Source organism: Brachyhypopomus gauderio, unplaced genomic scaffold, assembly GCF_052324685.1.
Source record: "Brachyhypopomus gauderio isolate BG-103 unplaced genomic scaffold, BGAUD_0.2 sc57, whole genome shotgun sequence".
Lineage (NCBI taxonomy): Eukaryota > Metazoa > Chordata > Actinopteri > Gymnotiformes > Hypopomidae > Brachyhypopomus > Brachyhypopomus gauderio.
Genome location: NW_027506880.1, coordinates 680,001 through 695,512, shown reverse-complemented (window position 1 = coordinate 695,512; position 15,512 = coordinate 680,001). Strand labels below are relative to the sequence as shown.

General features: G+C 44.9%; 1 protein-coding gene across 5 annotated transcripts in view; it reads left to right on the top strand.

Moving 5' to 3' along the window:
• ccser2b (coiled-coil serine-rich protein 2b) overlaps positions 1–15,512 on the top strand; it is a 49,288-nt gene that overhangs the window by 21,167 nt on the left and 12,609 nt on the right. For 4 of the 5 annotated variants that reach the window (XM_076987854.1, XM_076987856.1, XM_076987857.1 and 1 more), the window contains exons 7-10: positions 43–126; positions 3,401–3,481; positions 6,504–6,590; positions 14,081–14,182. In XM_076987854.1, coding sequence (XP_076843969.1) covers positions 43–126; positions 3,401–3,481; positions 6,504–6,590; positions 14,081–14,182 — 354 coding nt within the window. The remainder of the gene's footprint in view (positions 1–42; positions 127–3,400; positions 3,482–6,503; positions 6,591–14,080; positions 14,183–15,512) is intronic. The other variant, XM_076987855.1, reaches the window with a different exon arrangement.

Sequence of the window (15,512 nt, the reverse complement as noted above, 5' to 3'; positions counted from 1 at the left end):
TAGTGTGTCACAGCCTTATGTGGTGTATATGTCTCTTTATAGCGGTGCTGTAACATACATTGGTGGAATGGAAGTACAGCAAAAGGAGGTGTGTCTAGCTATGGAAGTAAAACCACCACGACGAAGGTTAGCGCTGGTGTTCCACTAAACTCTACTAAACAGTCGTCGCTCCGAGCTGCTTCCGTCACACTAACGAGCGTGTGGACACATTCCATGTTTGCAGCTAATTTTTTCCTCACAGTTTATGAACAAGTTGCGGGGCTGCGTCTGCCATGTTTGATCACGGATGTTACTGGATGTCAATATGGCCGCCGGCCCATGTGTGATCTCGGCCGGCCCGGCTGCTTGGTGCCGTTTCCTCTCTGCTGACGGCGCGTTGGTGTCTGTCCACTGTGTGTGACTAATACGTAGCAGGCTGTTCTGTCAGCAGGCCTGCTCTATCGATTCTGCCATTCCTCAGCCCCGCCCTCTACGCCAGCCTCCGAGATTATAGGTTTCTGCTCGAAACGCTCTTCGTTGCTCCGGGGAAAGGAGGTGCGCGTTCGTTAACCTGCGTTAAACACGCCTGCCACATCCGGCCCGCAGCTACGTGCCTGCGTTGTCTTTGGTGTCACGGTGTCTGTACTGGGCCAGGCCAGACTGCTGGGCCAGAAATGGTGCAGGGAGAGTAGCCCAGAGAGAGAGAGAGAAAAAGAGAGAGAGACAGACAGACAGAGAGAGAGAGAGAAAGGGAGACAGAGAGAGAGACAGTATATCTGTAAAGGGACGATGAACATCTCAGCACTAAGGCGTGCAGTGTGGAGTAGGTTGTTTTACAATCTGAATAATTGTTAAACTGATTGACTGGTAACAACAAACAGTAAACTATGCTTTCAGGAGAAATTACTGACTTCACTGAAGTGCGCCTCGGGAGAAATCAATCGGCTCCTTGAAATTTCAGACTCCACTGTATGATTAAAACCACGCGTCCATAGAAGAGAGAGCAGTTTTAATGACTGGCCTGCGTTTCTCAGGTTTTATGTCTAACACACAGTTCTCCCTCCGGCAGTACCTCTGATAGATCTCGCACAGACCAAACATTTCAATTATGTATTTGACCTTTAATCTTCTTGGAATTAATACAGCAAAACGAAGATGAGGCTGTGTGAAGTTTGACTTGCTACTTTTGTTGTGATTTGTTAGACGTTCTTGTCACTTGGACCTTTAGGGACCACCTGCCTCCATGGCCTGCAGCTCCTACGCCCACAGCCGGCCCCTCCCCATTCCCCTGGGGCCCCGCCCCTTCCCCCTACTCTGCATTGCCGTAGCGTTTCTTTCCTTCCACTTTGCCGTTTATTGTATGCGCGTTTATTTCAAGAGCGAAATCGACTTGTCCCGTTCCGTCGATGGGATTCGTCGCTTTCCGAACATAATGTGTCTTTTTAGGATTCATGAGACCTCGTTCCCACCGCGGTGGTCGGAGCCGGCAGCGTGTTTTTGGCGCGGCGTGGATGACATTGACTCCCCCGTGCGGCATGAATGGAGCTGTGTGCACTGCAATCAGATGGACAATTTTCAAACAAGCAGCACAATAAAGTGTCATCCTGCATTGTTGTGGGGGAAAATGTCAATATGGGTGTCTGAAGCTGCTCGTTTCCTCCCGTACCCAGAGGCCTTTGATAGCGCTGCACAAAGACTACACGCTAGTGCGTCTCCGGTGATGACAGAGGTTACGGGCTTGACGTATGACTTCGATAAGGTTTCAGAAGAGTATAATTACCCAGACATCTATTTGGGTTATTGCTGCCTTGTTTTCTGTACGGTTTAATATGTGGTGTCAAGAAGCCTTTTGACAGATGTAGACATCGCGGAAGGCTGTTTTCTGGTGGGAACTGTGTCATTCATGTAACCTTCTTTAAATGGAAATGCTTTGAAAAGCATTTGGAAATGCAACAGCTCAGTCTCATTCACAACAGACGTGATGGATTTTGAAGGCTTGTTATTTGGAAGCAGAGGTCATTTGGTTCTGCTGTGATGAACACGCCCCAGGACACTCTGCGTCCCTCCAACACCAGCTGATGTCGGATCAGTTTCGGTTCGAGGTGCGGACTCTTGACAGCCCCAGGGTTTGAAATGCTGATAGATCTTGGATCAGCATTCCGGCCTCTTCCACGGTACCGTATTCCACAAAGAAGCGTTTTGAGTCTCACACAGACTTTCCTGAGAGGTTCGGAAGTACTAGCGGTGGGGGCTCAAATAGGATAAAAGGATGAGTGAAAAAGGAATAGAAGGATGGAGAGATCAGACGGATGGAAGCACAGACAATCCGTCCTGTTCTGCCAATCTGCCTCTCATCACTGCGTATGTGCTCTTATAAATCTACGCTGCGAAGAACCACTCAGCTGCTTCAGGACCCCCCCCCCCCGCCACATGTGAGATATTTAAAGCTAGCTTTTAGCATCATGCCAAGAGCTTGCATTACGCGCCTAAAATCCCATCTAAATTGGCCCTAGATTGATCGGTTCCCCGCCCTTCTGATTCTTTTTTGGCCAAGGCTAAGGAAGCTCTTTGGAAAATTAACTATAGTTTTCTGATATAGTTAATCAGAAAACTATGAGTTCAAAAGTTTCTAAAAGGGTAGGTCCTTTCCATCAAAAGCCAATGTGATGTTTATGTAATATGTGGCATTAACAGCAGACGAGAGCAGGGTGCTGGTCAGTGGATCAGTGGATTTGCCTTAATGAAACCACTCACACCCAGCTTGGGCTCATCCGGATGTCTCTGATGCCCCTGCTGGTTGGTTCCTTCCACTGACCCCAGCGTAGAGCTCCCTACGCAGACAAAATGGCAGCCCGTACGTCGGAGTCTCAAAAAAGCACCCTTGGGCCATTGAGCAGCGTTTCATCTCTGGGATGAATAGCCAGTTCTTCTCACTTGTGGGTTGCAAACAAATAAACGAATCCCGACATCAGATCTGGGGTTTGTTTAACATGCATCATGATGGATATGATTAGGGATCGACACTTCAGGAGGACCGCAATGCTGATTTGGGATCAGTTGTGTGGGCATGGCAGGCACCTTTTGACGTTCAGCTTGCCAGCCCAGGTTAACTCTTTCATTAGGCAGGGAGCACGATCTATTGGTGAATAGTCTGCCCTTTATTTGTATGTCATAATTAAGCAGGGCACTTTATGGTGTTTCCTGCATCATTAATTTCTATTTTCTTATTTAGATTCCCTGTTGTGCTCTGAACACAGGCAGGAGAAGGCATTCTGGTTCCATAATAGCCCAGGCTGACAGTTATTGTGGTTTACAATGTGAAGGCATTGCTGCTGCTTAGCAGAACAAGGCCATTCCCCAGTGTGGAGCACTGTGCAGAATTAGGCTGGGCTGATCTGCGTGTTTGTTCATGACTTTGTAGACGGAGGAGGACGGATCCTCGGACGACGTCGGAGATTTGACCACCAGCCCGTCTTCCGAAGACTCTAGCAGCCAACAACAAGTAAGGATGAAGCGTGTAAAAGCTTGCAAGACAGCTCTCTGATTGATCATAAATGTAAAGAAAAAAACAAAAAACACCCCACCTTCGCGAAAGCGTTGTTGGTGTGTGTGCCGGTCCAAACCTCTCTCCACCCAGCACTCTCCTGTCTTCCCTCTGCGTCTGGAGAATACCGACTCATTCCGCTATAACTCTGTCGGAAAACATGATTACGCTCCTTTCCCGTCGGGAGAGCCGGGCCCTCCGAAGCCTCCGCACCCCTCCCCCGCCTCATTTTCATTTCATTTTCATTTTTTCCCCCATCCCGTGGCCAGATAATGAGGGCCTCGTCACTAGGGCCGCCATGCTTATCACACGTCTGACCCTTGATTTTCCTTTGCCGTGACTCACTCTGGAGAGTAACGCCACTCACCCGGAGCCGCCCCCACCCCCCCATCACCACGCCCCCCTCGCCGTAGTCATGGAGAGTTCCTGTTGCCCAGCAGCTGTAAGGTGCTGGTTATGGAGCACAGGCTAACCCACTCATGAGACCGGCACGGCCTTTAAAATGGCACGTTTGACTCCCGTGCAGGAGCAGTACCCACAGCCGCTCACCAGGGGGCGCTGTGCACGAGCGAGTCTGCCTTTGTGTGTGTGTGTGTGTGTGTGTGTGTGTGTGTGTGTGTGTGTGTGTGAGAGAGAGAGAGAGAGAGAGAGAGAGAGAGAGAGAGAGAGAGAGAGAGAGAGAGAGAGAGAGAGAGAGAGAGAGAGAGAGAGAGAGATTGAGGCTCATGTATTTTAATGCTGATCACCTCCTCGCTTTCCCACTGATGGCCCTCTGTCTAGTTCTCACATGTCTCCGCACTACGCTGCCTGCAGTCGAGGACGATAATAGCTATTGCTATGCAACCACGTCTGACTGAATCAGCGTGTCACATTGCTATGGAGACACACCCGTACTGTCCGTCTCCAGCGTTCACTGCAGCACACCTCCACTCTGAGCCCTGGGGTACATGGCACAGCTGGGGTTTAATCCTGATGTACATGGAGCGCTCGGGTGAGCCGCTTTCGAATGCAAAAGAGGTTTACGCACAGATGAAGACGCCTTCCTGGCTTTAAAAATGGCCTGGTTAAAATGACTCACATTTGGCCTGAAGCTTTAAACAGATCTTTGAGATCCTGTTGCGTAAAACTGATTTTAAGATTTAAAGGAATGTGAAGTGCAGGTAACCTTCACAGTTTCTTTAGGCTATAAAGATTAGTCAGTCTAAACAGTCTTTAAAAATAGGGCTGCGTGCGCGTGCGTGTGCGTGCGTGTGCGCGTGTGTGTGTGTGCGCGTGCGGGTGCAGGTGCGTGCGTGTGTGAGAGCCAGCGATGGCTAAGTTACCTTGAGAAAGTAATCCGATTACTGATTACTCCTTTTAAAAGTAACTTAGTTACGTTACATATTACTTGATTTTAAAAGTAACTACGTTAGATTACAAGTTACTTTAGTAGTTACATTCAGCAACAAAATACATTTTTCCAATACTCACTTTATTGGAAGTGCATTTTTAACAGTAACAATGTATTGAAGCAGGTTCGGTAACCGATGCAGAAACTGCTTAATCCAAAAATCCCGAGGAGGGAAACTTTATTGATAACGCAACCCCCCCCCCCCCCCAGTGTTAAAGGGCGAGACTTCCTGACATTACGTTTGTGTAGCTGCGCGGTATTATTTGTAAATTTATTTGTAAACGTAATACAAGCGAACTGGGGTGGGTTTCCCGAAACGTTCGTAGCGCCAAGTACTTCGTAACCTCGTATGAAACGAACGTACGAGGTTAAGAAGTACTTAGCGCTACGAACGTTTCGGGAAACCCACCCCTGTTCAGTCAGACAGCTTGTGAAACGAAATACCATTACAATTTCAAGTATTTTAAAGTAGGCGACGTTAGTCAAAATTCCAGCACTTTTCAAACGTGGAACACAGTGCAACATTAAAATTCTTCAGGTAAATGTTCCTTCCCCTGTTTTTGAGGGGTATTTCTTTATACTACCACACATCGTTACGGGAGGACGCTGCAAAAAATGACTTTTTTGACTCACAGGGTCGCGGCGTGCGGAGTCGAGCGCTACGGTCAGACGCAAAAGTAGAACTGAGCCAAGAAGAAAACAAAAATATATATTTTTACTAGGGAAAATAAAAATAGTAACGCACAGTTATTTGGATAAGTAACTTTAATCTGATTACTGGACTGGAAATAGTAGAGCGTTATATTACTCGTTACCGAAAAAAGTGGTAAGATTAGAGTAATGCGTTACTGACATCACTGGTGAGAGCGCATGCACCTTTTGGTTTAACCTCACACTCTGTTCCAGGTGTGTGTTGGGTTAACCTCACACTCTGTTTCAGGTGTGTGTTGGGTTAACCTCACACTCTGTTTCAGGTGTGTGTTGTGTTAACCTCACACACTGTGCTGTTCCATGTGTGTGTTGTGTTAACCTCACACACTGTGCTGTTCCAGGTGTGTGTTGTGTTAACCTCACACACTGTGCTGTTCCAGGTGTGTGTTGGGTTAACCTCACACACTGTGCTGTTCCAGGTGTGTGTTGGGTTAACCTCACACACTGTGCTGTTCCAGGTGTGTGTTGGGTTAACCTCACACTCTGAGCTGTTCCAGGTGTGTGTTGGGTTAACCTCACACTGTGCTGTTTCAGGTGTGTGTTGGGTTAACCTCACACTGTGCTGTTTCAGGTGTGTGTTGTGTTAACCTCACACACTGTGCTGTTCCAGGTGTGTGTTGGGTTAACCTCACACACTGTGCTGTTCCAGGTGTGTGTTGGGTTAACCTCACACTCTGAGCTGTTCCATGTGTGTGTTGGGTTAACCTCACACTCTGAGCTGTTCCATGTGTGTGTTGGGTTAACCTCACACTGTGCTGTTCCAGGTGTGTGTTGGGTTAACCTCACACTGTGAGCTGTTCCATGTGTGTGTTGTGTTAACCTCACACTCTGAGCTGTTCCAGGTGTGTGTTGGGTTAACCTCACACTCTGTTGTTCCAGGTGGAGGACCTCCTCAAAGAGGTGCAGCACTTGAGAGAGGAGCTCATGGGGAAGGAGCGTCTGATCATGCAGCTCACGCAGCAGATGGTGCGTCAGAAACTTTCCTGTTTTACTCTTCTAGTACGGACCTAACCCAAACCCCAAAACCACTAAACCCCTAGCCCTACCCCCTAAACCCCTAGCCCTACCCCCTAAACCCCTAGCCCTACCCCCTAAACCCCTAACCCTACCCCCTAAACCCCTAACCCCTAACCCTTCTAATTTTGCTTTCCACTGCCTTTGACTACTTTAACCACAGACTCTTCATAGCTGTGAACTACAAAACTTGTTTGCATCCTCTTGTTTAATTGACTACACGGAATGCAGGATGCGTCTCATGTTTGTATGATATTTGCCAGAGCTGGATCCCTGTCTTTAGCTCAGAAAACAGTTGGCAAATAGGTAGTTAATCATACCAAATGTGATACATTCTTCAAATTATTGATTTATTCATGTGGGGCTTGGACTCGCATGCAGTGTGACCAGTGTGTGGAAGAATTTGCCTGCTTAGACACTGCAGATTGAGGCGAGGACTCTCAGTCGAACTCTAATATGTGTGTATTAGAGCAGCAACAGCACTAAACACGCCTGTTCTGCAGATTCCCACCTATGCTAAGTTAGCTGTAGTCAGGGGCGGACTGGCATACATTGCTACCGGGGATTTCCCCGGTGGGCCGATGGGTTAGTGGGCCGGTGGGCCGCCGGGCCGCTGGCCGCCGGTGGTTTAACTCAGCCCGTGGAGGAGCCACTGCCGCGCACTGCGGCCCTGGCCCGTAGTCACGCTGCTGTTTAACGGTGTTATTACCTCCCTCCGCTCCAGTCAGACTAACCTGCTCAGCGGACTGGGCCAGCTGGTGCGGGCTGACAGTATGCAGCGGAGATCAGAAAAAAACCAACTTGTCCCAGAAAATACGGTCCGGACTACGAAAACATACAGCAGTTTAAATTGTAGATAACGTTATTTTAAATGTACTGCTGTCGCCTCTGCAACGTCTAAGGCAAATTACCTTAACACGGTTAACACGGACGCAAGTGGCGGTCTTCAAGGCAGAGCACTGTGCACTGTTTTTTTTAAAGCTATTGAAATTCCTAGATTAAAACTAACCACCACAAATAGGTAAGAGGAAGAAATACCCACGTTAGAGTTGTAGGTTGTTCTTTAGGATGCACTTTGCGTAAAACAACTTGTTTGGTGGTCTTATGGTGGACTATTTAAAAGCCACTATGTGGCTTTGTAATCATATTATTGCTGGAATTAATATTGTCCATATGACAATAAACGCCGTCATATACACTACGTGCCATGTATAGATTCATATACAGTATACACACACACACACACACACACACACACACACACACACACACACACACACATATATATATATATATATATATATATAAGTGGGCCAGTCTGTCAGGAACTCCCGGGCCACTTTTTCTCCCCAGTCTGCCCCTGGCTGTAGTCATTTTTCACTGCATTAGTGCGTAAGACGCAGGCTCCACTCTGCCCTCTGTTGAACGTTGAACACGTTCATGATCGTTTCACTATCCGAGCATTCTGACTCATCCCTCGTTGGTTTGTAAACCCACTCTGACCGGTCTGAAAAAGGTTGGCACTTTACCAGAGCATTTCATTAGTCAAGAAGAGGCTACTGCTGCTTCCTATAGCTGGGGGGACGTGTAGTGTTATACTACAAAGCTGAACTTTCACCTGTGGGGCACCTGTGTCTCCCTCCCTCGCTATCTCTCTCTCTCTCTCTCTCTGTCTCTCTCTCACACACTCACTCACACACACACACACACACACAGTGCTATTACTGTCTGATCTCACTTGTCTCCTGTTTCTTCTGCTTTGGCTAATCAGGGGCTAAGATTTTACAGGGTTACATAAACATAAAAAATGAAATCCTGCTGTTAGCAGCGCCGTATTGATGAAACCCCGTTATTCAGCTTTAATGAGTCTCACACCTTCCAAATTAGACCGTCTTCTGGTGTGCAATAAACAACTTATAATTACTTGGAAAAACTGAAGCTTCGTTGGCTTTCTTTAAAGCTCAGCAGGTGTTCTGTGGGGAGATAAAATTTGACTTTGCTGATTTTTGCTGATGAATTGAACAGATTTGGTCAGGGACACCTGCTATGCAAACATTCCAGAAGAGGTTGCACAGGAACACCATAGGTCTTTCTTTTTCTTTCTCTGTCAGCATTATACATTATACAATAATTACTGAAAGTAATCTTGCTCAAATCTCTGCTCTTAACCACATCGCAGAGACAATTCTGATACGAGATTGTTCTCAATCCCACCTGTGACGTATGAGACTGTTCTGATTTCCACCTGTTACATATGAGAACGTTCTCAGACCCACCTGTGACGTATGAAACTGTTCAGTTCCACCTGTGACGTCCCACCTGTGACGTATGAGACTGTTCTCAGTCCCACCTGTGACGTATGAGACTGTTCTCAGTCCCACCTGTGACGTATGAGACTGTTCTCAGTCCCACCTGTGACGTATGAGACTGTTCTCAGTCCCACCTGTGACGTATGAGACTGTTCTCATTTCCACCTGTGACGTATGAGACTGTTCTCAGTCCCACCTGTGACGTATGAGACTGTTCTCAGTCCCACCTGTGACGTATGAGACTGTTCTCAGTCCCACCTGTGACGTATGAGACTGTTCTCAGTGCCACCTGTGACGTATGAGACTGTTCTCAGTCCCACCTGTGACGTATGAGACCGTTCTCAGTCCCACCTGTGACGCAGTGTTAATTTTGACAGCAATTTTTTATTTAGTTTTAGTCTTAGTCTTTTGAATTAGTTTTAGTCATAATTTAGTCATTGGAGTTGTTTTTAGTTGTAGTGTAGTTTTAGTTCAAATTGTCATTAGAATTTAGTCGACTAATTATCAAAAGAATTTAGTTGATTAAAATATAAATGGTGTAATAATATGGGCCTACACTTGCACAAAATGAAACTTTTATTAACCAATTTATTTATTTATAATTTATTAACCAGTTACAGAATATTATTGTTCGTATGTGCAATATATACAAAACAGATCTCCAAACAACTTTATTGACCTGAACTTAGTTATTGAGCTTAACAATAACAAAACATTAATGACCAGTAGGCCCGCTCTACTTGAAAAACATAGTTTGTTATGAGCAATGCATATTACATTCTATATAAAACTGGGTGCCGTAAAAACAGCAATGCCATAGCCCGCAGATGTTTCATTTGTCGTATTTTTCCAGACATCATCGTCCCACATGGTTTACACACCGTCTTGTTTTTCTTAAAGTCAAAGGAGAAATGTGTCCATATATCTTATCTTTCTACTTTCTGACATTGTCGAGTTAACATCGAGTTGAATTTCATGAGTGGCCAAAGTTCACAGTCTGGTATGTAGTGTTGAGTTGTTCGCGAACGATTGGTTCAAATGAACAAATCATTTGAACAAACTGAATCGAATCACTTCCTCAGCTGATTCGTTCCTTTTTCAGTTCAGTAGTTGAGCTCAGTAGCGACCGTGCAGGCCGGCAGGGGAACTGCTGTGTGGTCTGTGAATCACAGAATCACCCGCGAATCTGAAGGCGGAGACATTCATTGCGAGGGAACTGCGCATGCTCAGTGATTCATTCACTGTACTGAGGGCTCTCGTTCACTCTCTGATTTGTTCATGAACTGAGGGCTCTCGTTCACTCTCTGATACGTTCACTGAAAGTACTGTCACCCAGAGAACTGTTGCTAAGGACGTGATTCACATTTGCGCTGCCACTCACTCACATTTTCTTTTTGATTGCACATTTAAGTTGATATTTTCTTCTGAATGTAGTTTTTATCTTAATGTTGTTCTTTATAAATTTAATAAATTTAATATTTATTTTGCACTCAGTTGTATGTTAGTTCATACTTATTTTTTGTATTATGTTAGTGATCCCGCGCCACTTCGCACTTCAGCTTTTGCAAATTCACTCTTTCACGGGTTTTTATAAGATATTAATGGGGAAAAATAATTTGCATTTTCACATTTTCGCCAGTTGTCTGCGGAATTCGATTGGCGGGAAAAATATATATTTTATGATTTGTTACATGACAAAATCCCAAAATGTATAAAAATGTTATAAGTATTAATTCTAACAATTAACAAGGAATGTTATAAATAATAAAATAGTACGAATTACAGTAAATAGTGCATATTTACTCTCGGAAATGAGAACCAGCATCGCTTGCCTGAGACGCTACTCGCCTACATGAGATTGTATACAACACGACTGCTCGCTGGACAAGCACACATATACAGAACAGTGTGGGAATGGTTATGGGAAATGTTTGGGGTGTGGGGAGGGTTTTTAAAGCCTTAATATAGTGTATAAATACTTAAATATATAATTTCTACTTCGCGGATTTTCGGTTATTGTAGGCAGTTCTGGAATCCAGAATGCGATAAAGGAGGGATTACTGTATTTGTAATGTGATTTACATTTCCTATAATAAACCCAACATTTAGTTGCAAATGTTGCAACATACATTGTTGACCCCCCGATCAACAATGTATGTTCAATGTATGTATGTGGAGGTGTGTTTTGTGTGTGGGGGTGTGTGTGTATGTGTGTGTAGTGTGTGGAGGTGTGTTTTGTGTGGGTTGGGTGTGTGTGTGTGTGTGTAGTGTGTGGGGATGTGTGTGTTTAGTGTGTGGGGGTGTGTGTAGTGTGTGGGGGTGTTTGTGTGTGTGGTTGAGCTGCTATGGAAAGGCGGTGGTTGTTTCTTGGTTGTTCCTCTGCAGCCCTTCAGCTAATGAAAAATGACAGTGTGCAAACAGGAATATGATGGAGGCCCTGACACACACACACACACACACACACACACACACACACACACACACACACACACACACACACACACACATACGCACACACAATACTAATATATGCATACACACAACACAGATGTACACATACACACAACACAGATATACACATACCACACAGATATATACACACAACACAGATATACATATACACACAACACAGATACACACATACAACACAGATATACATATACACACAACATAGATATACACACACAACACAGATATACATATACACACAACATAGATATACACACACAACACAGATATACATATACACACAACACAGATGTACACATACACACAACACAGATACACACATACACACAACACAGATACACACATACACACAACACAGATATAGATATACTCACAACACAGATATACACATACAACACAGATATACACATACACACAACACAGATGTACACATACACATACAACACAGATATACACATACAACACAGATATACATATACACACAACACAGATATACACATACAACACAGATATACATATACACACAACACAGATATACACACACAACACAGATATACATATACACACAACACAGATATACACACACAACACAGATATACATATACACACAACACATATACACACATACAACACAAATATACATATACACACAACATAGATATACACACACAACACAGATATACATATACACACAACACAGATATACACACACAACACAGATGTACACATACACACAACACAGATGTACACATACACACAACACAGATATACACATACACACAACACAGATACACACATACAACACAAATGTACATATACACACAACATAGATACACACACAACACAGATATACATATACTCACAACACAGATATACACACACAACACAGATATACATATACACACAACACATATATACACACACAACACAGATATACATATACACACAACACAGATGTACACATACAACACAGATGTACATATACACACAACACAGATATATACACACAACACAGATATATACACACAACACAGATATACACACACAACACAGATATACATATACACACAACACAGATGTACACACACAACACAGATGTACACACACAACACAGATATACACATACACACAACACAGATATACACATACACACAACACAGATATACACATACACACAACACAGATATACACATACAACACGGATATACACATACAACACAGATATATACACACAACACAGATATACATATACACACAACACAGATATACATATACACACAACACAGATACACACATACAGCACAGATATACATATACACACAACATAGATATACACACATACAGCACAGATATACATATACACACAACACAGATGTACACATACACACAACACAGAGGTACACATACACACAACACAGATGTACACATACACACAACACAGATGTACACATACACACAACACAGATGTACACATACACACAACACAGATGTACACACACACAACACCGATATACACACACACACAACACAGATATTCACATACACACAACACGGATATACACATGCACATGTGCACATACGCACACACCTCAAACACACACACACACACGCGCACACAACACAGATGTCAACACACATGCGCACACGCATGCACACACATATACATACACACACACACAGTTTTTCTTTCTCCCTCCCCCCACCTTTCTTCTCTCTCGTTCTCTCTCTGTCTCTCCCAGTCTGTCTCTCACTGTCCTCTAGTCCCTGTCCTCTCTCTGTCTCTCCCGGTCTGTCTCTCGCTATCCTCTAGTCCCTGTCCTCTCTCTGTCTCTCCCAGTCTGTCTCTCACTGTCCTCTAGTCCCTGTCCTCTCTCTGTCTCTCCCAGTCTGTCTCTCACTGTCCTCTAGTCCCTGTCCTCTCTCTGTCTCTCCCGGTCTGTCTCTCGCTATCCTCAATTCCCTGTTCTTGTCTTCTTTGGTCTGCTTGGACAGGATTCATTTGTCTTGATGGGCTGCTGTTTCTTTGGGAGATAAAAGCATCCTGACTAGTGCCAACAGCCATTAGAGCAGCTCATGCACACACACTTTGTCATTATTTTGTGTGTGTGTGTGTACATATGTGTACCTTTCTGTGTAGGGGAGGGATTTAATGGCCACATGGTTCTCAACACACACATATGGTGTAGTATGTAATGTTCTTTAAATGGTAAAGGAACTAGATGGGAATGTGATGTATGTCTTTGATGTACACCTTTTTAGACACATTCCCCCTGCACTATATGAGGACTCTGTGTGGTGATTGGGCTTCGAGTGTGCATATTCGTGATATAGTTCCTGTGCCTTTCAGCTTTAACGGGGACACTGCTAACAAGCTTGCTGTCAACGGTCACATAAACAAAACAGGCTTATAAAGAGCATTACAAACCCCCAGATGGTGTGGCAATCCGAGTTGCAGCTAACCGTTAGAGCTTAATATGACTGGCCAAATGGTGAGAAGATAAGAAAAATTATTTGATTTCCATGCGCCATGCATGCAAATTTTCCTCATTAATCACAGGTTTTGCATTGTGTTTACTGCACATGTTCACATTGAGATGACGATAAAAAACAATTGATCTTTCAGGACATATCAATGAAACGGATGTGATTTGTCTCTTTGAACAGTCCACCTCGATGGATGTCACCCAGTGCCAATGCCCACAGGGGGATTCCCAAACACAGCGGCACCAGGACAAGGGCACTCAGACCCCGTGGAGGGTACACACAGTGAGTACACACCCTGAGGACATGCTCTACAGTGTACTAACTACATGTCCTGTGTAAAGTTTACCTGTGTTGTACATTAGCAGGCTAATTGCAGACAAGCTGACTCAGTATCCATGTGTGTTGCATGTAGTTCAATTTGCCAATTCCGGAGAACCCCTGTACTGATAGAAAGTATGCTTGCTGCTGTTCTTACTTGAATGGGCTAGCTCGTATAATGGTATAACAAATACACAACCTGGAACCCAGGTCTCTCCCTTCGTGTGTGGGCAGAGTTTGGCCGAGGTCTCTCCCTTTCTGCGTGGGTGGAGTTTTGGTGAGGTCTCTCCCTTCCTGTGCAGGTGGCTTCCTGTGTTTCCGCTGGAAGAGTCTGATAGCCTGATAGTATCAGATATGCGCTGGTAGAGTGTGGTATGTCTGACATAAGCTGATAGAGTCTGTTTGCATCTGATATTAGCTAGTAGAGTTTGATAGTGTCTGATATCAGCTGGTAGAGGCTGGCAGAGGCTGAGTGGCACTTTAGGCCTGAAGAGATCCACGGAACACGGCGATGACGCGGAACACGAACACGTCATCTCTGCACTCTCCGGCAGTGAGGGAGAGGCCCAGCAGCACTAGGATCACACTGAAAAACTGCCATGAAATACATCCAGCAATAACCAATGGTGACAGTCGCCGTCTGGGTTCAGAGGGTCAGGAGAAGATGAATGTCCTGGAGGCACAATCCCAGCGTTTAATCCCACTGTCTGGGCACACCGCCAGGCATTATTCACCTTCATCTCCCGGCTGAGGAAGAAAGGCATCTTGGGTAGAACTGGGGGTAGCGGGCAGGTGAGGGGATGGGGGAGTCCAACCTATAACCAACCTCACCTGAACAAGGTACTGACAGGAAGGAGACACATGCAGACAGAGAGAAAGAAATTTATGTACAGAAGGAGAGAAACGAAGAGATTTTTTTTCATTTTAATATTTCTTTATTCTAATATAATTTAATCAGATGCGTGAGGACTGATAATGCAAGGTAATAACTCAAGGAGAGCGAGAGAGAGAGAGAAATATGATCTGCTTGTACAGAGATGATGAGCATCTTGGGAAGGAAAAAAGCAGACAGACAGAGAAGGGATGAGGAGGTAGAAGAGAGATGAAGGGGGGGAAGCCAGCTGGAGAGGGCAACGGAGATGAAGAGAGACAGCTAGACGTGGCAGGACTTTGTGAATGAGGTGGGCGTGTCTCTCAGCGGGATGGAGCGGGATGGAGAGTCACCCCTGCTGGGTGGGGGAAGCCTGTGCCTGCTCCGCTAATTGAATTTCCGACGTCCCGAGGCACTGTTCAG